Raw genomic sequence first — 24428 nt, forward strand, 5'->3', positions numbered from 1 at the left:
TGATGATTTCTTGCTGAAATCGGACGCGAATCGGCCTGTAGTGTATGGCAGATTCGACTAGAGATTCGATTAGAGATAAATTTGTCTCTTGGTCGAATCTGCCCATAATCTTCTAATGTATGGCCAACTTTAGTGTCGATTTGTGGTAGTAGCTGACTTATGTTCTTGCTGGTAGGAACCTATGGATGACATGATTTTTGCAACCTTACCGAACCACCTGCATTAAATGATTTACCTTGTCATCTTGATTAAAACTGGCATATCCATGAACGTTACAAATAAGGAGGAGTAAAGCATGCATACATAAATGCATACTAAATACAAACTTCACCTGCAGTGCTTGACAATATGAAATTACAAAAAGATAGTCTAGGAAGATAGTGAAGGAGGGATGCACATTCTTACCTTTTGAACTTAAGCTGTTGCCATACAGTTACTTGAGAAATGATGCTGCTGAACCACAGTCATTACAGGAATGTAAATAAAATCTTGCAAAGTGATGTAAACATTCATTCAATATCAAGCTATTTACTGTGAAAATTAGCCCTGGGAACTTTTAGGTTAATGTTTCTTAGAGAATGAGTTCTATTTGGTTTTTTTTTAATACCTACATGACTCAAGTAAATCCTATTAAAGAAAAGCTGTTTTTAGCTACACAAGCCGTTGTAAAAGCATCTCTTCTATCCGCTTTTATTCAAGAAAAGGATTAGGGGAGAAGAACAGTTGTTTATCAAATGCATGCAAAACTAAAGCAAGCAATAACTGCAATTCTTTCCTTTACTTAAAGATTTAAGCAACCCTTTTTGTGCTAAAAAAAAAAAAAAAGATATTTTGACCATGAAGAAAGTATGCATCAGACAAAAAAGCTTGTGTGCTAATGTGACATATGGAAATCATACTCACAGTCTAATTGATGTATTTAATGGAGATGTGTGCAATCCAGATGAAGAAAGGAGCTCTGACACAAACCACTTCATTCATCCAGCAGCAAAAAATAATCACCATTTTCTCAATCTTAATGTTGGAGGAAAAATATTCCAGATCAACTACCAGGCAGCAGCACAATACCCTGCCACTAGAATTGGAAGAATAGCTACATGTACTGACCCAACCAAGCGGCTGGACTTCTGTGATGACTTTTTAGTGCAGAGAAACGAATATTTCTTTGACCGTGATCCCTCAGTTTTCTGCTACATTTTTCATTTCTACCACAGTGGGATTCTGTGGATCATGGATGAGCTCTGCCCAGCTAACTTCACGGAAGAAATAGAATACTGGGGTATTCATTTACACTACACACAAAAATGTTGTCGGAGTCTTTTTGAAGAACATCAGGATGAACTCAATGAACACATTAAAATACAACGAGAACTTCAAGCTGAAATTGATTATCTTGACCATGACAAATACTTTGAAGGCAAATGGTTTGGTGATTTGCGGAGAAAAATATGGAATTTAGTGGAAAACCCCTATTCGTCCATCCCAGCCAAGATCTTAGCTATTCTATCCAGCATTTTTGTATTAATATCTGTTGTAACTATGTGTCTAAGTACAATGGAAGAACTGAAACAGAAAAATGGTTATGGGAAATGCTACATGGAACAAGTGGAAATCATTTGTGTTATTTTCTTCACCACTGAGTATATCATGAGATTATTTTCAGCTTCGGGTATAAAACGATTTCTTAAAACTGTCTTAAACATTGTTGACCTAATTGCTATTTTGCCATTTTATATTCAGATTATATTTGAGAGGTTTTCAGAAGAGGCAGACATGCATTTGCACCCTGATGATATTGATAAAATGGAACATGTTGGTCAGCTTGGAAAAGTACTTAAAATCATTCGCCTTATGCGCATATTTCGTATACTAAAACTGGCTCGACATTCCATTGGGTTAAGAGCATTCGGCTTTACCATTCGTCAATGTTATCAACAAGTTTGTTGTTTATTCTTGTTTATTGCTATGGGAGTATTTACATTCTCTGCCCTAATGCATTCTGTGGAGCATGATGTACCTGGGACCAATTTTACCAGCATACCTAGTGCTTGGTGGTGGGCAGCGGTAAGTCTTTTTTTTTTTTCTTTGATGCTTTTCTTGAAATCAATATATTTAAATGATTCATCAAATTTTCCATTTCTTGCTGCTTCTTCTTCTTTTTTTTGGGGGGGGGGGGGGGGGGGAATCAAGCTTTACTGGCTCATAAAAGGTAATACAGGCAATGTATAAAATTTAGCATGATCACCGAGAGGTGACGTAAGGCACATGGCATTACCCTTAGAAACAGGCATGCTCATATCATCAATAACTATAATCATGTGTAACCAAGCAGCTCGGGGTGACCCAAACCACTAGGAATGTATAGGGGGCTAAAAGAGTCCGAAAAGTTCTCCTACTAAAAAGCAATGCTTCATGTGTAACACTCACAAGCCTTTCTCAAAATTTCCACATCCTGCTAGCAATAAGCTTTCATCTGTTATTAAAAATTAAACATGTCATTCTTATGCTCTTCATACCTTTCCAAGATTTCTTTTATTCTCACCTGCCATCATGTTTTCCACACCATAATACTGTATATTAGGCATGGAGCCTACATAGCTCTGATTTGCTTTTGTTTTGAAGAAATGTGGGAAATTGCCTTTAACACCTGAAAACCCCATGGCTTAGGGCATTTCACTGAGCTTCATAGGTGAGAAATGTAAAGAGTCTATGGCTCTCATTTTTAAATGTACCAGGGTCACACACATCAGATGACTCCCTTGATTCACAATGCACATTTCCATCTTTTCCCTGATAAATTCTTGAACAACAAAATAGGCATCATGTGCTGTGAAGGTATAATAGGTAAATTAACCACTGGTGAAAAACAGTATGGCGTTTTGGGTGCAGGTTTTACAGCTAAATTCCCAAGATGTTGGACTGTATAATTTTGTTGCATAAATGTAATTCTGTATGTGTGTGCCGGTCTCCTGCATACATTCAAAGTCATAGAACATGTACTTTTCTGTCATTTGCTTACTACTGTAGGGCTGCATACACGAAATATGTTGATGAAATCTGAAGACCACCACAAATGCTACATTTCAGCCGTTGCACTTATGCTCATCACCATTACTGACAAAATGGAAACGAGTCACAAAACATATACAAAATGATGTCCACAGCGCTAAAAAGTATTAACACGTTGTAATGTTATATATTGTTTTTAATTATTCATCTCATCATTGTATATCATGTCATATCAAGAATGCTTCTTTCCAGAGAACAGATGTCCCAGTTCAAACACCATCAAACACCACTGCCTTTTCATCCATTCATTACCTCAGAGTTGTAACACAGATGTCCATTATCACTTACAAAGGACCAGGAGATAACCCTCTGTAACACCCTATTGATAGGTATACACAGCTGTCCTGCTAGGGAAAGTGGAAGTGGGAACATAGGTATTCTACTTTCTGCAGTGGAAATGGACTCTCACACGTAAATATGTTATAATTAAGGCCCATACACTCGTCGGATTTTTGTGAACGACGGGTCGTTTGAACGTCCTGTCGTTCAGTCGTCCGCACACCAAATTGGGCGTGTGTACAGTTAGTGTTGGGCGAACACCAGGATGTTCGGGTTCGGGCCGAACAGGCCGAAAATGGGCCAGATGTTCGGCATGTTCGGCCCGAACCCCGAACTCAATGGAAGTCAATGGGACCCCCGAACATGCCTATTTTGGGGGCCCTATGGGGTCGCAGGCATAAGGGGGAGCATGCCCCGATCGCGGGGGGGGGGGGGGTCGGAAATTCCCCCCACCCCCTCCGCTAGCGCTCCCCCCTCTGCCCGCTTCCCCATAAAAAAAGTTTAATGCAAGTTAAATAGTATCGGTGTGGCTGGCAGTGGAGTGAGGAGGAGGAGTCCGAGTAGGAGAGTGACGCGTTGAGGCCGGGCAGCGGGCGGTTCAGCGGTAGTACCCTTGTGGTACTTCCGCCCTTTCTCTGACCTCACGTCCTCTGCATACGAGGGTACGCGTCACGTAGAGGACGTGAGGTCAGAGAAAGGGCGGAAGTACCTACTCGGACTCCTCCTCCTCATTCCACTGCCAGCCACCGGTACTATTTAACTTGCATTAAACTTTTTTATGGGGAACTGGGCAGAGGGGGGAGCACTAGCAGAGGGGGTGGGGGGAATTTCCGCCCCCCCCCCCCCGCGATCGGGGCATGCTCCCCCCTTATGCCTGCGACCCCATAGGGGGGCCGTATTCGGCCGAACAGGGGCCGTATTCGGCCGAACAGGGGCCCTGTTCGGCCCTGTTCGGCCGGCCATTGAGCAGTTCGGGCGAACCTGAACAGTTTGGCCGAACACCATTAGGTGTTCGGCCGAACTCGAACATCACCCGAACAGGGTGATGTTCTGCAGAACCCGAATAGTTGCGAACACTGTTCGCCCAACACTATGTACAGTCCGTCATTCGGGTGATAAGACTGGTCGGATCGCTCAAAATCAGTCTTGTCACCCGAATGACGGACTGTACACACGCCCGATTTAGCGTGCGGATGACTGAACGACGGAACGTTCAAATGACCCGTCATTCGCAAAAATCCGACGTGTGTATGGGCCTTTACCCTACCTCACTGGTGAATACGCAGATGTCCTGCTAGGGGAACTGGGAAGTGGTAGCCCACTGCTAAAATGTGTTTTATTGATTAACCACTTCCCGACCGCCTAACGCACAGAGGCGGCCGGGAAGTGGACCCCGCAAGGACCGCCATATAGACAAATGGCGGCGGTCCTTGTAGGGGCATGGGCGGAGCGATCGCGTCATCCGTGACGCGATCCTCCGCCTCCGCCTGGCGCCGCTCACCCGCCGCAACATCCCGCCGGCCATACGGAAGCGCGGCGGGATGTTAACCCGAAGATCGCCGCATACAAAGTGTATAATACACTTTGTAATGTTTACAAAGTGTATTATACAGGCTGCCTCCTGCCCTGGTGGTCCCAGTGTCCGAGGGACCACCAGGGCAGGCTGCAGCCACCCTAGTCTGCACCAAGCACACTGATTTCCCCCCCCCCTGCCCCAGATCGCCCACAGCACCCATCAGACCCCCCCCCCCTGCCCACCCCCCTCAGACCCCTGTTTGCACCCAATCACCCCCCTAATCACCCATCAATCACTCCCTGTCACTATCTGTCAACGCTATTTTTTTTTATCCCCCCCCCTGCCCCCTGCTCCCTCCTGATCACCCCCCACCCCTCAGATTCTCCCCAGACCCCCCCCCCCCCCCCCCATGTACTGTATGCATCTATCCCCCCTGGTCAACTGTCAATCACCTGTCAATCACCCGTCAATCACCCCCTGTCACTGCCACCCATCAATCAGCCCCTAACCTGCCCCTTGCGGGCAATCTGATCACCCCTCCACACCAATAGATCGCCCGCAGATCCGACATCAGATCACCTCCCAAATCCATTGTTTACATCTATTCTCTCCTCTAAACACCCACTAATTACCCATCAATCACCCATCAATCACCCCCTATCACCACCTGTCACTTTTACATATCAGATCAGACCCTAATCTGCCCCTTGCGGGCACCCAATCACCCGCCCACACGCTCAGATTGCCCTCTGACTCCCCCTTATCAATTCACCAGTGCATTAATTATAGGGGTGGGACGGCGAATCCGGCGAATCCACGAATCCCTCGAATATTGAGAAATATTCGAGATTCGTGGATTCGAATCCCGACGCAATTTCCCCCTAAACGAATCCTACGAATCCCGCTGCATCCCCGCACCACCGCGGATCCCCCGATCGTCCTATTCCGACCCCCCCGCACCTCCTCCGCTCGCCGCTTGTATAGCTGTGACCATTGGCTCACCTAACACCTGCCCTGGATTCCCTACCTGCCGCCAGCGCAGAGCCGCAGACCTCTTGTTTCCTCCTCTGTTCCCCCTAGTGATCCGCTTTTGCATCGCGTCATCACTGAAGCGCCGGGCGGGTTACTAGAGGGAACAGATGAGGAAACAAGAGGTCTGCGGCGCTGCGCTGGCGGCAGGTAGGGAATCCAGGGCTGGTGTTAGGTGAGCCAATGCTCACATCTATGCAAGGGGCGAGCGGAGGAGGCGCGGGGGGGTCAGAATAGGGCGAGCGGGGGATCAGAAGAGGACGAGCGGGGGATGCAGCGGGATTCGGCGCTGGATCCCCTTGTTAGGTGAGCCGATGCTTTTTTTTTCTTTGTAGGGGGTGAGCAGAGGAGGCGCACAGAGGGAGGGGTACCCTAGCTAGCTACACTGAGGGTCCCTATACCTAACTAGCTACACTGATGGTCCCTATACCTAACTAGCTATACTGAGGGTCCCTATACCTAACTAGCTATACTGAGGGTCCCTATACCTAACTAGCTATACTGCATGCCCCTATACCTAACTAGCTATACTGAGGGCCCCTATACCTAACTAGCTATACTGAGGGCCCCTATACCTAACTAGCTATACTGAATGCCCCTATACCTAACTAGCTATACTGAGGGTCCCTATACCTAACTAGCTATACTGAGGGCCCCTATACCTAACTAGCTATACTGAATGCCCCTATACCTAACTAGCTATACTGAATGCCCCTATACCTAACTAGCTATACTGCATGCCCCTATACCTAACTAGCTATACTGAGGGCCCCTATACCTAACTAGCTATACTGCATGCCCCTATACCTAACTAGCTATACTGAGGGCCCCTATACCTAACTAGCTATACTGAATGCCCCTATACCTAACTAGCTATACTGAGGGTCCCTATACCTAACTAGCTATACTGAGGGTCCCTATACCTATCTAACTACACTGAATGCCCCTATACCTAACTAGCTATATTGAGGGTCCCTATACCTAACTAGCTATACTGAATGCCCCTATACCTAGCTATACTGAAGGCCCCTATACCTAGCTAGCTATACTGAGGTCCCCTATACCAAACTAGCTATACTGAATCCCCTTATACCTAGCTATACTGAATGCCCTTTTACCTAACTAGCTATACTAAGGGCCCCTATACCTAACTAGCTATACTGAATGCCCCTATACCTAACTAGCTATACTGAATGCCCCTATACCTAACTAGCTATACTGAATGCCCCTATACCTAACTAGCTATACTGAATGCCCCTATACCTAACTAGCTATACTGAGGGCCCCTATACCTAACTAGCTATACTGAATGCCCTTATACCTAGCTATACTGAATGCCCCTATACCTAACTAGCTATACTGAGGGCCCCTATACCTAACTAGCTATACTGAATGCCCCTATACCTAGCTATACTGAATGCCCCTATACCTAGCTATACTGAATGCCCCTATACCTAGCTATACTGAATGCCCCTATACCTAGCTATACTGAATGCCCCTATACCTAGCTATACTGAATGCCCCTATACCTAGCTATACTGAATGCCCCTATACCTAGCTATACTGAAGGCCCCTACCTAGCTAGCTATACTGAAGGCCCCTACCTAGCTAGCTATACTGAAGGCACCTATGCCTAGCTAGCTATACTGAAGGCACCTATACCTAGCTAGCTATACTGAAGGCACCTATGCCTAGCTAGCTATACTGAAGGCACCTATACCTAGCTAGCTATACTGAAGGCACCTATGCCTAGCTAGCTATACTGAAGGCACCTTTACCTAGCTACCTATAGTGTGAGCACCTAGCCTGCCTACCTATACTGTGGGCAACCATTCCACTGAACGCAGGATTCGTTAGATTCGGGATTCGAAAGGTTCGAGATATTCGAGAACCTTTTTAGATTCGGATTCGTATTCGGATTCGAAGAAATTGTGGATTCGTCCCATCCCTAATTAATTACATCTGTTCTTCCCTGTAATAACCCACTGATCACCTGTCAATCACCTGCCAATCACCTATCACCCATCAATCACCCCCTGTCACTGCCACCCAACAATCAGCCCCTAACCTGCCCCTTGCGGGCAAACTGATCACCCACCCACACCAATAGATCGCCCGCAGATCCGACATCAGATCACCACCCAAGCGCAGTGTTTCCATCTATTCTCTCCTCTAAACACCCACTAATTACCCATCAATCACCCATCAATCACCCCCTATCACCACCTGTCACTGTTACCCATCAGATCAGACCCTAATCTGCCCCTTGCGGGCACCCAATCACCCGCCTACACGCTCAGATTGCCCTCAGACCCCCCCTTATCAATTCGCCAGTGCAATATTTACATCTGTTCTCCCCTGTAATAACCCACTGATTACCTGTCAATCACCCATCAATCACCCCCTGTCACTGCCACCCATCAATCACCCCCTGTCACTGCCACCCATCAATCACCCGCTGTCACTGCCACCCATCAATCAGCCCCTAACCTGCCCCTTGCGGGCAATCTGATCACCCACCCACACCAATAGATCGCCCGCAGATCCGACGTCCGATCACCTCCCAAGTGCAGTGTTTACATCTGTTCTCTACCCTAAACACCCACTAATTACCCATCAATCACCCCCTGTCACTGCTACCTATCAGATTAGACCCCTATCTGCCCCTAGGGCACTCAATCACCCGCCCACACCCTCAGAATGCCCTCAGACCCCAGCCCTGATCACCTCGCCAGTGCATTGCTGGCATCTATTCCCCCCTCTAATCACACCTTGAGACACCCATCAATCACCTCCTGTCACCCCCTAGCACACCTACCCATCAGATCAGGCCCTAATTTGCCCCGTGTGGGCTCCTGATCACTCGGCCAAACCCTCAGATCCCCCTCAGACCCCCTTCCGATCACCTCCCCAGTGCATTGATTGCATCTATTTTCCCCTCTAACCACCCCCTGAGACACCCATCAATCACCTCCTGTCACCCCCCCTAGCACTCCTATCCATCAGATCAGGCCCAATACAACCTGTCATCTAAAAGGCCACCCTGCTTATGACCGGTTCCACAAAATTCGCCCCCTCATAGACCACCTGTCATCAAAATTTGCAGATGCTTATACCCCTGAACAGTCATTTTGAGACATTTGGTTTCCAGACTACTCACGGTTTTGGGCCCGTAAAATGCCAGGGCGGTATAGGAACCCCACAAGTGACCCCATTTTAGAAAAAAAGACACCCCAATGTATTCTGTTAGGTGTATGACGAGTTCATAGAAGATTTTATTTTTTGTCAAAAGTTAGCGGAAATTGATTTTTATTGGGTTTTTTTCACAAAGTGTCATTTTTCACTAACTTGTGACAAAAAATAAAATCTTCTATGAACTCGCCATACACCTAACGGAATACCTTGGGGTGTCTTCTTTCTAAAATGGGGTCACTTGTGGGGTTCCTATACTGCCCTGGCATTTTAGGGGCCCTAAACCGCAAGGAGTAGTCTAGAAAACAGATGCCTCAAAATGACCTGTGAATAGGACGTTGGGCCACTTAGCGCACCTAGGCTGCAAAAAAGTGTCACACATGTGGTACCGCCGTACTCAGGAAAAGTAGTATAATGTGTTTTGGGGTGTATTGTTACACATACCCATGCTGGGTGGGAGAAATTTCTATGTAAATGGACAATTGTGTGTAAAAAAAAATCAAACAATTGTCATTTACAGAGATATTTCTCCCACTTAGCATGGGTATGTGTAAAAATACATGCCAAAAACGCATTATACTACTTCTCCTGAGTACGGCGGTACCACATGTGTGGCACTTTTTTACACCCTAAGTACGCTAAGGGGCCCAAAGTCCAATGAGTACCTTTAGGATTTCACAGGTCATTTTGCGACATTTGGTTTCAAGACTACTCCTCACAGTTTAGGGCCCCTAAAATGCCAGGGCAGTATAGGAACCCCACAAATGACCCCATTTTAGAAAGAAGACACCCCAAGGTATTCCGTTAGTAGTATAGCGAGTTCATAGAAGATTTTATTTTTTGTCACAAGTTAGCGGAAATTGATTTTAATTGTGTTTTTTCACAAAGTGTCATTTTCCGCTAACTTGTGACAAAAAATAACTTGTGACAAAAAATAAAATCTTCTATGAACTCACCATACTCCTAACGGAATACCTTGGGGTGTCTTCTTTCTAAAATGGGGTCATTTGTGGGGTTCCTATACTGCCCTGGCATTTTAGGGGCCCTAAACCGTGAGGAGTAGTCTTGAAACGAAATTTCTCAAAATGACCTGTGAAATCCTAAAGGTACTCATTGGACTTTGGGCCCTTTAGTGCAGTTAGGGTGCAAAAAAGTGCCACACATGTGGTATCGCCGTACTCAGGAGTAGTAGTATAATGTGTTTTGGGGTGTATTTTTACACATACCCATGCTGAGTGGGAGAAAGATCTCTGTAAATGGACAATTGTGTGTAAAAAAAATTAAAAAATTGTCATTTACAGAGATATTTCTCCCACCCAGCATGGGTATGTGTAAAAATACACCCCAAAACACATTATACTACTTCTCCTGAGTATGGCAATACCACATGTGTGGCACTTTTTTGCAGCCTAACTGCGCTAAGGGGTCCAAAGTTCAATGAGCACCTTTAGGCTTTACAGGGGTGCTTACAATTTAGCACCCCCCAAAATGTCAGGACAGTAAACACACCCCACAAATGACCCATTTTGGAAAGTATAGTAAATACGAAGGAGACACTCAATTGGCTTCAAACTTGCGTTTTATCAAATCCCAGTAATACACATTGTGTATTACTGGGATTTGATAAAACGCAAGTTTAAAGCCAATTGAGTGCCTCCTTCGTATTTACTATATTGAACCGTGTGTGGAGTGGTGACCCACAGAGGGATTGTGCACCGGCAACATAGACCTGACTAGGCCTATTCCACAGGGACTCGCTGCAGTTTGCTCATTTTGGAAAGTAGACCCTTCAAGGTATTCAGAGAGGGGCATGGTGAGTCCGTGGCAGATTTCATTTTTTTTTTGTCGCAAGTTAGAAGAAATGGAAACTTTTTTTTTTTTTGTCACAAAGTGTCATTTTCCGCTTACTTGTGACAAAAAATAATATCTTCTATGAACTCATTATGCCTCTCAGTGAATACTTTGGGATGTCTTCTTTCCAAAATGGGGTCATTTGGGGGGTATTTATACTATCCTGGAATTCTAGCCCCTCATGAAACATGACAGGAGGTCAGAAAAGTCATAGATGCTTGAAAATGGGAAAATTCACTTTTTGCACCATAGTTTGTAAACGCTATAACTTTCACCCAAACCAATAAATATACACTGAATGGTTTTTTTTTATCCAAAACATGTTTGTCCACATTTTTCGCGCTGCATGTATACAGAAATTTTACTTTATTTGAAAAATGTCAGCACAGAAAGTAAAAAAAAATCATTTTTTTTTGCCAAAATTCATGTCTTTTTTGATGAATATAATAAAAAGTAAAAATCGCAGGAGCAATCAAATAGCACTAAAAGAAAGCTTTATTAGTGACAAGAAAAGGAGGTAAAATTCATTTAGGTGGTAGGTTGTATGAGCGAGCAATAAACCGTGAAAGCTGCAGTGGTCTGAATGGAAAAAAAGTGGCCGGTCCTTAAAGCGGTATTGTCACCATAAAAATCAAATTTCAACAGCAACTGGTCTGAGTCCTTTGTGCAATATAGATTCTTATGCTGTATTCAAAATTTTAAAAAATATGTCTGCAGGTATTGTTTGGGACTATTGCATTACTGGACATTTATTTCGCCATCGCCGGACTTTTGCTTGCCGGCGCTCTCCTATCTATAATATATTCACCCATTTCCCCTCCTTCTAACCCACCCACCCCTTCCTTGCTTCCCCACCCACATCTGTCCTCTTCCCTGGTTGGCTGACACCGCATGTGACGTCTATACTAGTCGCCACAGGTGTCAGTCACAGCCACCATGGGAAGAGGAGCTGGAGGAAGCCTGCCGCTGCCCGCCGCCCACATGACCGCCGCTGCCCACATCACGCCGCTGCCCACATCACCGCCGCTGCCCACATCACCGCCGCTGCCCACATGACCGCCGCTCCGCCGCTGCCCACATCACGCCGCTGCCCAGATGACCGCCGCTCCGCCGCTGCCCACATGACCGCCGCTCAGCCGCTGCCCACATCACCGCCGCTGCCCACATCACCGCCGCTGCCCGGAGCCTGTGCAGCCACCAGGGGAGAAGTGGAGCCCCATAGCCGCTGGAGGAAGAGGACAGGACACGTACCTGCCGCCGCCGCCAGCAGGCCGAGGAGCCGGTGTTCCAACATGCTCAGTAGCATTTGTCGGGTATGCTAAAGTGTTGGAACACCGGTATAGCAGCCACCCGGATGGAAGCCTGGCAGCCGCGGGGAGAAGTGGAGCTCTGGAGGGGGAAGATCCCTTGGACACTGCTCTCACACACACTCTCTCTCACTCTCACACTCTGACTCACTCCCTCACACTCTCTCACATCCTTGCTCACACTTACACTCACTCTTACACTCTGACTCACGCCCTCACACTCACTCACTCTCACTATTTCATGCACACTCACATCCTCACACTCACTCTCACATTCTGACTCTCACTCACTATCTCACTCACTCTCACTCCCTCACACTCTCTCTCTCACACTTACACTCTGACTCACTCCCTCACTCTCTCTAATTCTCTCACTCTCACCATCTCACGCACACTCACTCTCACACTCTGACTCTCACTCCCTCACTCTCTCACACTTACACTCACACTCTGACTCACTCCCTCACACTCTCTCTCACACTATTTCACAACTCACACTCTCACTCACTCTCACACTCGCTGCAGAGAGAAGAGTAGCCGCCGGAGGGAAGCCTGCGGGGAGCAGAGGAGCCGCCGGAGGGAAGCCTGCGGGGAGCAGAGGAGCCGCCGGAGGGAAGCCTGCGGGGAGCAGAGGAGCCGCCGGAGGGCAGCCTGCGGGGAGCAGAGGAGCCGCCGGAGGGAAGCCTGCGGGAGCAGAGGAGGCGCCGGAGGGAAGCCTGCGGGAGTAGAGGAGGCGCCGGAGGGAAGCCTGCGGGGAGCAGAGGAGCCGCTGGAGGGAAGCCTGCGGGGGTAGAAGAGGAGCCGCTGGAGGGAAGCCTGCGGGGGTAGAAGAGGAGCCGCTGGAGGGAAGCCTGCGGGGGTAGAAGAGGAGCCGCCGGAGGGAAGCCTGCGGGGATAGAAGGGGAGCCGCCGGAGGGAAGCCTGCGGGGATAGAAGGGGAGCCGCCGGAGGGAAGCCTGCGGGGATAGAAGAGGAGCCGCCGGAGGGAAGCCTGCGGGGATAGAAGGGGAGCCGCCGGAGGGAAGCCTGCAGGGAGCATAGGAGCCGCTGGAGGGAAGCCTGCGGGGAGAAGAGGCGACGCCGGAGGGAAGCCTGAAGCCTGCGGGGAGAAGAAGAGCCGCCGGAGCTGTAAGGTAAAGCTCACACACACTCACACAATCTCTTACTCTCACACTCTGACTCTCACTCCCTCACACACTCTCACTCTCACACACACAATCTCACACTCAATCTCACACTGTGACACTCCCTCCCTCATACTCTCTCCCTCACACTTTCTCACTCGCACTGTCGCACACTCACTCACACTGAAACTCACTCTCACATTTACTTTCACTCTCACTGCAGGGAGAAGAGGAGCCGCCAGAGGGAAGCCTGCAGGGAAAAGAGGAGCTGTAAGGTAAGGGTCATCCTCACACTGACTCTCTCTCTCTCACACACACTCTCACTCCCTCACACTCTCTTTCACACACACACTCTCATACTCTCACACTCACTCACACTCTGACTCTCACTCCCTCTCTCTTACACACACACACTCACTCACTCCCTCTCACACACACTCACTCCCTCCCTCTCACACACACTCACTCCCTCTCTCACACACACTCACTCACTCCCTCACACTCTCTCTTTCACACACACACACTCTCTCACTCACTTACTTACACACCCTCTCACACACACACTCTGACTCTCACACACACACTCTCACTCACACACTCAAACTCACACACTCAAACTCACACTTACTTTCACTCCCTCACATCCTCACACTCTCTCTCACATCCTCACACTCTCTCACATCCTCACACTCTCTCACATCCTCACACTCTCTCACATCCTCACACTCTCTCACATCCTCACTCTCTCTCACAGATCCTCACACTCTCTCACATCCTCACACCCTCTCTCACAGATCCTCACACTCTCTCTCACAGATCCTCACACCCTCTCTCACAGATCCTCACACCCTCTCTCACAGATCCTCACACCCTCTCTCACAGATCCTCACACCCTCTCTCACAGATCCTCACACTCTCTCTCACAGATCCTCACACTCTCTCTCACAGATCCTCACACTCTCTCTCACAGATCCTCACACTCTCTCTCACAGATCCTCACACTCTCTCTCACAGATCCTCACAGATCCTCACACTCTCTCTCACACATTCTCACACTCTCTCACTCACTCTCTCACTCACTCTCACACTCTCTCACTCACTCTCACACTCTCTCACACTCACTCTCACACTCTCTCTCACTCACTCTCTCTCACTCACTCTCACACTCTCTCTCACTCACTCTCACACTCTCTCTCACTCACTCTCACACTCTCTCTCACTCACTCTCACACTCTCTCTCACTCACTCTCACACTCTCTCACTCCAAATCCAAAAAAGCTTTATTGGCAGGACCAAATACATTTAGCATTGCCAAAGCAAAATAGAACATTAACGTGTGTGGGGGGGGGGGGGGATTGTGGGAATAAGGGAAGGACATGGGTATACAGTCCATAGGAGGATGTACGGGATGGTATGGGGGGGATGGGGTATATAGTCCATAGGGGAGGGGGGTAAAGGCATACAGTCCATAGGGGAGGGGAGTATGGGGTTATACAGTCCATGTGTTATCATGTTCCTCTCAGTTGGTGGCAGGCCGTGACATATCGGGCAGCTATTTGCACAGTTTCTTCCTCTTCACCCAGTATGATATAGAGTTTCCTCTCCTCATCTGTGGAGGTGAAATCTGCAATGTGGGCGGAGAGTCTTTGGAAATGGGCGGTCCTCAACGGTGTATATTTGCTGCAGTGTAGCAGGAAGTGGGCCTCATCCTCCAGGACCCCCTGGTCACATTGCCTGCACAGTCTCTCCTCCCGGGGCTTCCATGTCTGTCTGTGTCGTCCTGTATCTCCAGGTTGTGGGCGCTCAGACGGTACAGGCTCAAGGCCTGTCTATCTTTGTGGTGGTGTAGCCTCTCCAGATATGGGGCCATTGTGTACTCCCTCTGTAGTGATTGGTAGATAGTGAGTTTCTGGGAGTTCTTTATGTCACTTCTCCATTCCTCTATGTATCGGTCCTTGCAGCTTTCTATCATTCCTTCTATTTGGGCTTTTGTCAGCCTGTGTTGGTGGTCTTGGCTGGGCTGGCTCTTGACGTTTTGTTTCAGAGAGCGTGGTATGCCCTCCCCACCCTGGCTCAGTGAGGCTTTATGGTGGTAAGTGCTGGGGTTGCTGCTCTGTATATGCGCCCAATATGAGAGTGCCCTCTGATGGATAGTCAGCCATAGTGGGAATCTGCCTAGCTCTGCCCGGCAAGCTGAGTTCGAAGTGCTGCGATGGACTTGGAGAAGATACTTGCAGAACTCTAGATGGAAGATTTCTGTTGGGCTGGAGTCCCATTTTGATTGGTCAGGGTAGGTGACCGGGCCCCATACCTCACTGCTATAGAGCAGGATTGGGGTGATGATGCTGTTGAATATCTTTACCCAGACTCTCACCGGTGGTTTTAGGTGGTAAAGTTGCCTTCTGATGGCATAAAACGTTCTGCAGGCTTTTTCCTTCAGGGCCTCTACTGCTGGTTTAAAGCTCCCAGTTTGGTTAATTTCCAGCCCCAGGTAGGTGTAACTGTTTGTGGTCTCCAGTGGGCAGCCATTTAATATAAATGAGGAGGTGGGCATTTTTAGATTTTTTCTCTGGAACACCATCACTTTTGTCTTCTTTGGGTTGATGGGCAGTGCCCATGTGGTGCAGAAACTCTCCAGTACTGCCAGGCTGTCCTGTAGGCCCCTTTCTGTTGGGGAGAGCAGCAGGAGATCATCTGCATACAGCAGGAACTTCACCTCGTGGTCATGCAAGAGGAGGCCTGGTGCTGGGGAGGATTCTAGGGCTACAGCTAGTTGGTTAATAAATATGTTAAAGAGCGTTGGGCTCAAACTGCAGCCCTGCCTGACTCCTCGACCCGGCTTGAAGGACGCGCTTCTCTTCCCGTCCACTTTCACACTGCATTGGTTCCCAGTATATGAACTCTTGATGACATCATAGGTTCTACCTCCTATTCCGCTCTCTAGGAGTTTTAGGAAAAGGCATGGGTGCCACACCGAGTCAAACGCCTTCTTAAAATCCACAAAGCAAGCGTGTATTTTGCCGCGTGAGCTGTGGACATGGGTCTTGATGAGGCTGTGCAGTGTGTAGATGTGGTCGGCTGTGCGGTGGTTTGGCATGAACCCAGCTTGGCTTTTGCTGAGTACGTCCTGCTGTGTGAGGAAGGAGAGGATCCTTTTATTGATGATGCTGTTAAACAGTTTCCCCAGTGTACTGCTGACACATATTCCTCTGTAGTTTGCTGGATCATATCTGTCTCCATTCTTGTAGATGGGTGTTATGAGGCCTTCACTCCAGGCCTGAGGAAAGGAGCCCGCACTCAGGATAAGGTTGAAAAGTCTTGCGAGTGCCTCATGTATGTCCGGGGGGCTGTATTTGATCATCTCTGGCAGGATGCCATCGGTACCGCTAGCCTTCTTACATTTTATCAGCTTTGTTCTTTCTCTTATTTCCTCCATCGTGATTGGTGTATCCAGGGGGTTTTGAAAGTCCTTGATTGTCTCCTCCATGTCCTTCAGCTTTGCGGCTATTTGTTTCTGTTCCGGGGTTTGGGCATTTTCTGGGATGTCTTTGTAGAGGTCCCTGAAGTAGTGGAGCCAGATGTGGCCATTTTGGATGTGTAGAGGGCTTTTCTTGGGCTTTGTCCCAATGTGGTTCCAGGTCTCCCAGAATGAGTTGTCTTGGAGGGAGTCCTCCAGCTGTTGGAGTTTGTGGGAGATGTGGCTCTGTTTTTCCCGCCTGAGGGTGTCTTTGTATTGTCTCTGTAGGTGGTCATGGGCTTCCCTTAGGTCCTGGTTGTTGGGGTCTCTGTGCTTTTGGTTAGAGGCTGCCCTTAGAGAATTACGTAGAGCCTTGCACTCACTGTCAAACCATTTTTGGGACTGTTTATTTGTGGATCTCTTAAAGTTGGTCTGCTTGAGGCCGGCGAGTACTGCCATGTTATATAAGATGTTGCTGAAGTCCTTCACTGCATGGTTGACACCTTGTTTGTTTGGTTCATATAGGTTGGTATGAAAGTTTGTCAGCAGTTCTTGGATTTTGGAAGTGTTGGTCATGTTGGTGAATTTGATGGCAGACTCTTTGGGCCATTTGAAGGATGGTGGCAGCTTGTAGAGACCGTTCTGGTGAGGTTGCTGTGTGGTTGGTTTATCGGTGGATTTCAGGTACAGCAGGATTTGGTTGTGGTCTGACAGGTGTGTTTCAGGGGTGACTATGAGGGCATCGATGTTTATGGGGTCTGTGTCTGTGACAGCATAATCTACCACACTGCTGCCTACATGTGAGTTCATAGTAAATCTCCCAAGAGAGTCACCCCTGGTTCGCCCATTCATTATGTATAGGCCGAGGCTCCGGCACAGGTTCAACAGGGATTTCCCACTTTTGTTTACTGTCTTGTCATAGCTGTTTCTTGCTGTCTGCATTGGTTCCTGGTAGTAGCTCTCTCCTCCAAGTATGTATGTGTTTCCCTCAGAGGTCAGATAGTCCTTCTCTGTGCCTGTTCTAGCGTTGAGGTCTCCATAGATGAGCACTCTGCCCTGAGACTGGAAGTGGCTGGCTTCTCTTTGTAGGACCTCATAGATGTCAGGTTTGTAGTAAGGGGACTCTGTTGGGGGGATATATGCTGCACACAGGTACATGTCAGACTGAGAGGTGAGGATGGAGCTGTTTATTTTGATCCAGATGTGGCTGTCTCCTCGTTTGATTGCTTTGATGTGCTCTGTGAGCTCCTCCTTATACCAGATTAGTATGCCTCCTGAACGGCGGCCCTGTTTAATGTTCCTGTTTTTCTGGGCAGATATGGAGAGTTCCCGGTACCCCATGGGTACGAAAGATTCATCCTCTGCCCGGGTCCATGTCTCCAGGAGGATTTGGATATCAATGTTTTCAAGTCTCTTTTTAAAGTCTGGATCATTTGTTTTGGATCCAAAAGCTGAGGCGTTCAGCCCTTGGATGTTCCAGCTACTAATGATAAGGGATGTCATTTTGAGTCGGTTTACCTTGTAATGAGCAGAATTTTTCATAGGACTCAGTATTTTCAAGGGGGGGGGGGGGGGGGGGTAGACAATGTTGTGGGTGTCACCTCAATCTGCTTTGTATATTGATAAGCAAAGTTCTGATTTCCGCCATGATGCTACCCTCTGTCGCTTTGTGTTGCCATTGTGGGGCAGGCGGTTTCCTACATGTTTTCCATGCTTGTGGGCTCTGTCTCTGGTGTTGGGACATTGTGGTTTGCTGTCTAATTGTTGAGTTGGGGCTTTCTTGGAGTCTCTGGGGTCTATTTAGCACCATGTCCTTTAGTTCCTTTGCTAGGCGGCTGACTCCTTGTTTGTCAAGGTGCTTGTTGTTGTACAGATGGTCGGTTGTGATTGTGGTGTGCTGTGCCAGTTGTATGTCTGGTGAGGATCTGAGACTGGAGGCCAGCTCTGCATTGATCTGTGTAATTGTCTGGTGAGGAATGTCTCTTCTTGGGAGCAGGGAAGAGAGGATAATCTTTGTGCTGGGGAATTTCTGCTGTGCCCTTTTAACCAGTTGTGACAGTTTGTATGTGGTGGTTTCTTGGTCTGTGGTGTTTTCTTGTATAATGTCATTGGTGCCGGTGTGCAGGATGAGATGTTTTGGGTCGGTGAAATAAGGCTCATTAATGACCTGTGTTACTTGTTCAATAGTTGAAGTGATGATTTTGATGGCATGCATCCCTGGAAAGAGTCTTCTTATGTCCAGGTATTTTCCATTAGAGTCTATAACCAGCACAATGTCAGGACTGTGATGTTTACAGGAGCGATTTGCTTGGTGTCACTCACTCTCACACTCTCTCTCACTCTCACACTCTCTATCTCACATCCTCACACTCTCTATCTCACATCCTCACACTCTCTCTCACAGATCCTCACACACTCTCTCACAGATCCTCACACACTCTCTCACAGATCCTCACACACTCTCTCACAGATCCTCACACACTCTCTCACAGATCCTCACACACTCTCTCACAGATCCTCACACACTCTCTCACAGATCCTCACACACTCTCTCACTCTCACACACTCTCTCACTCTCACACACTCTCTCACTCTCACACACTCTCTCACACTCTCTCTCACTCTCTCACACACTCTCTCACTCTCTCTCTCACTCTCACTCTCTCTCTCTCACTCTCACACTCTCTCTCTCACTCTCACACTCTCTCTCAGTCTCACACACTCACTCTCACTCTCTCACATCCTCACACTCTCTCACATCCTCACACTCTCTCACATCCTCACACACTCACTCTCACAAACTCTCACACTCACTCTCTCACACTCGCTTACTCTCACACTCACTCTCTCACACTCGCTTACTCTCACACTCACTCTCTCACACTCGCTTACTCTCACACTCCCTCTCTCACACTCGCTTACTCTCACACTCACTCTCTCACACTCGCTTACTCTCACACTCGCTTACTCTCACACTCGCTTACTCTCACACTCACTCTCTCACACTCACTCTCTCACACTCGCTTACTCTCACACTCACTCTCTCACACTCGCTTACTCTCACACTCGCTTACTCTCACACTCACTCTCTCACTCTCACTCTCTCACTCGCTTACACTCACACTCACTCTTTCTCTCACTCTCTCACTCGCTTACACTCACACTCACTCTTTCTCTCACACTCACTCTCTCACACTCGCTTACTCTCACACTCGCTTACTCTCACACTCGCTTACTCTCACACTCACACTCGCTTACTCTCACACTCACACTCACTCTCACACTCACTTACTCTCTCACACTCGCTTACTCTCTCACACTCGCTTACTCTCTCACACTCGCTTACTCTCACACTCGCTTACTCTCACACTCGCTTACTCTCACACTCGCTTACTCTCACACTTGCTTACTCTCACACTCACTCTCTCACTCGCTTACACTCACACTCACTCTTTCTCGCACACTCACTCTTTCTCTCACACTCACTCTTTCTCTCACACTCACTCTTTCTCTCACACTCACTCTTTCTCTCACACTCACTCTTTCTCTCACACTCACTCTTTCTCTCACACTCACTCTCTCTCTCACACTCACTCTCTCTCTCACACTCACTCTTTCTCTCACACTCACTCTTTCTCTCACACTCACATGCGCACACACTCTCTTACGCGCACACACTTTCTTACGCGCAAACTCACATGCGCACACTCACACGCCCTCTCTCTCTCACACACACACTTACACTCACACTCTCTCTAACACACACTCACACTCACACACTCTCTCACTCACTCTCACACTCTCTCACTCACTCTCACACTCTCACTCTCTCTCTCACTCACTCTCACACTCTCTCTCACATCCTCACACTCTCTCTCACATCCTCACACTCTCTCTCACATCCTCACACTCTCTCTCACATCCTCACACTCTCTCTCACATCCTCACACTCTCTCACACATCCTCACACTCTCTCACACATCCTCACACTCTCTCTCACTCTCACACTCTCTCACTCACTCTCACACTCTCTCTCACTCACTCTCACACTCTCTCTCACGCACACTCTCTCTCACTCACTCTCACACTCTCTCTCACTCACTCTCACACTCTCTCTCACTCACTCTCACACTCTCTCTCACTCACTCTCACTCACTCACTCTCACACTCTCTCTCACTCACTCTCACACTCTCTCACACTCTCTCTCACTCACTCTCACACTCTCTCACACTCTCTCACTCACTCTCACACTCACTCTCTCACATCCTCACACACTCTCTCACATCCTCACACACTCACTCTCTCACACTCACTCACTCTCACACTCTCTCTCACACTCGCTTACTCTCACACTCACTCTCACACTCACTCTCACACTCACTTACTCTCACACTCGCTTACTCTCACACTCGCTTACTCTCACACTCGCTTACTCTCACACACACTCTTTCTCTCACACTCACTCTCTCACACTCGCTTACTCTCACACTCGCTTACTCTCACACTCGCTTACTCTCACACTCGCTTACTCTCACACACACTCTTTCTCTCACACTCACTCTCTCACACTCGCTTACTCTCACACTCGCTTACTCTCACACTCGCTTACTCTCACACTCGCTTACTCTCACACTCGCTTACTCTCACACACACTCTTTCTCTCACACTCACTCTCTCACACTCGCTTACTCTCACACTCACTCTCTCACACTCGCTTACTCTCACACTCACACTCGCTTACTCTCACACTCGCTTACTCTCACACTCACACTTGCTTACTCTCACACTCACTCTCACACTCACTTACTCTCTCACACTCGCTTACTCGCACACACTCACTCTCTCACACTCTGTACCGTGTTATCAAAGCGCTATAGCTTATACAATTTAAACCTAATAAAATTTAATAAAATTGTCCCAGCGGAGTGCGCTACCACAAGATCCGGCAAGATCTTAATGCTAATTCACAATCGTTTAAGCGCACATCCTATCCAATGTAAAAGTCCACAGAAAGCACTAAAAACACTATTCAGGAGCTCCTCAGAGCTGTTCTTTTATGCAGTATCTTGCTCTCTTCTATCACCGTCACCATGGACACCCAACAGTAAGCAGACTCACCAGATGTATTGGCCACTGCTAGACTGGCCAACCATGCACAAATCCAGGAGCCTCAGTACTTCAGGGTCCTGGTACTGCTGTGATGCTGTCCGTTCAGACCACCATCCTCCTCCCCATAATCCTTGCATTGTACCTCAAAGAAACAGCCTCCATAGCGTAATTCCGTAAAAAACTTAAAACTTTAATGTTAAAATTGCACTCACATGCTCCAGGTTGTATTGCACATTTAGAGTTTCACGGGCTCTCCCCGTTGCCTGGCAAGGCACAGCTTGTGTTGGGTCCTCACGTTCCCCCTCCACTCAGCCTGCAGACTTCACCGCCTTCACCGGCCGCTCACTTCCTGGTATGTCCAACCTCCCGCCCGATCGATTTCGTCACTCCCTCGTGACTCATCAGGGGCACGGGGGCTGGACTCATTACCAGGGTTTTTATCTCCTTTAGTGTGAGAGTAATAGCCTCTCCCTCCTCTTCCGTCCGCGTCATACGCGTCACGACGTACGCTTGGTCATATTCAGTTTTTACTTCCGCCCTTACTGCATGCGTCATCACTTCCGCGTTCGGGCACCGCTGTCCGCGTCATCCGTCCGCGTCGCATGCGTCAATACGTACGCATTACACTCGTTGTCAGGCTGCTCTGATTGGCTGCCTATTTCCGCGTCACATGCGTCATGACGTACGCGTTAGTTTTGCCTGGTCTGCACGCTGATTGGTGTTCCCTTTTCCCACTTCCTATCTCCAGGACCTCCCCATCCCATCCCAGTTAACCCCTCATGTAGGTGCATTCCACACTCAGGGCAACAGTATATGGGCCTTGTATTGTCCTCTGCAGGGAACATGGGTACACATATTAGTTTTTTTATTTATCGGGCCACCCCTTCCTATACTAATTCCCTAGAGCCCGCCTTGCAAGGGGGGAGGCCCGTTTACATCGCAATCCTCTACTTTCACCTTAGTTGCACATAGATTGTCTGCACATGAGTTGAACCCCCCTCCCCCCACCATCAACCCCCTCACGTTACATGTCATATTAGCCTCTGTACTACCTACTGTTCTTAATCAATTATCAGCTATAAAACAATTGAGATCCAAGTCAACATTCAACCCCCCTGGCTGCAGACTTCCCAGCCCATATATCCATCTCGTCTCTTTCCTGGATATGTGTCGGACCTTATGACAACCCCTCCACCCATATTCCATCTTTTCAAGGCCGGAGAAATGTAGTCCCCCCGGTCCATGATGATAGCATTATGGTGACTGCAGACAGGGTCGGACTGGGACACTAAGGGCCCACCAAGGAAGTTTCAGCCCGGGCCCCCCCCCCCCCGATCCCCTCCTCCTCGCCCCCCCCCCCCCCCCCCCCATTTTGGGCTCACATACCCATGTACTCTAGAAATTTTGCATGAGTTTATGGTAGGGAAAAGATTGTGAGCACTTCTGAGGACAGTCTCCAATAGGGATATGTCCACATGCGGCGCGCGCAGCGCGCCGCAGCGAAAGTAAATGGGTGTCACCACGCACTGGAACATCGGCGTGGTCACGATGAGTCATGGGCAGACTTAAAAAAAAACAAAACACAACATAAGTAGCGGTGTTATTCACAGAGATTAGGTCCGACCAGATACATTTTAGATAAAATATTCAAGTAGTTACATGCCTCATGATAATTCATCAAGTAGTCAAATCGCAGCAGATTTTCCGACAAAATGCAATCAGGTTGGCGGCAGATACCCCCACAACATGCAATCAGGTTGGCGGCAGATACCCCCACAAAATGCAATCAGGTTGGCGGCAGATACCCCCACAAAATGCAATCAAATTGGCGGCAGATACCCCCCCAAAATGCAATCAGGTTGGTGGCAGATACCCCCCCCCCCCCCAAAAGTGGGCAGCAGTGACCAGAAAATCGTAATGTGGGCAGCAGACACCTGAAAATCGCAATGTGGGCAGCAGACACCTGAAAATCGTAATGTGGGCAGCAGTGACCAGAAAATCGTAATGTGGGCAGCAGACACCTGAAAATCGTAATGTGGGCAGCAGACACCTGAAAATCGCAATGTGGGCAGCAGTGATCAGAAAATCGTAATGTGAGCAGCAGTGACCAGAAAATCGTAATGTGGGGAGCAGACACCTGAAAATCGCAATGTGGGCAGCAGACACCTGAAAATCGTAATGTGGGCAGCAGTCACCAGAAAATCGCAATGTGGGCAGCAGTGATCAGAAAATCGCAATGTGGGCAGCAGTGATCAGAAAATCGTAATGTGGGCAGCAGTGACCAGAAAATCGTAATGTGGGCAGCAGACACCTGAAAATCGCAATGTGGGCAGCAGACACCTGAAAATCGTAATGTGGGCAGCAGTCACCAGAAAATCGCAATGTGGGCAGCAGTGATCAGAAAATCGCAATGTGGGCAGCAGTGATCAGAAAATCGTAATGTGGGCAGCAGTGATCAGAAAATCGTAATGTGGGCAGCAGACACCTGAAAATC

At 48.2% G+C, this 24428-nt stretch overlaps 1 protein-coding gene across 1 annotated transcript in view; it reads left to right on the forward strand.

Moving 5' to 3' along the window:
* The first annotated feature begins 710 nt into the window (after positions 1-710).
* Positions 711-24428, forward strand: part of LOC137548825 (potassium voltage-gated channel subfamily V member 2-like) — a 95014-nt gene continuing 71296 nt past the window's right edge. The window contains exon 1 of the mRNA XM_068271171.1: positions 711-2064. Within this exon, the coding sequence (XP_068127272.1) occupies positions 838-2064 (1227 nt within the window). The 5' untranslated portion in view covers positions 711-837. The remainder of the gene's footprint in view (positions 2065-24428) is intronic.

Source organism: Hyperolius riggenbachi, chromosome 1 (assembly GCF_040937935.1).
Source record: "Hyperolius riggenbachi isolate aHypRig1 chromosome 1, aHypRig1.pri, whole genome shotgun sequence".
NCBI lineage: Eukaryota > Metazoa > Chordata > Amphibia > Anura > Hyperoliidae > Hyperolius > Hyperolius riggenbachi.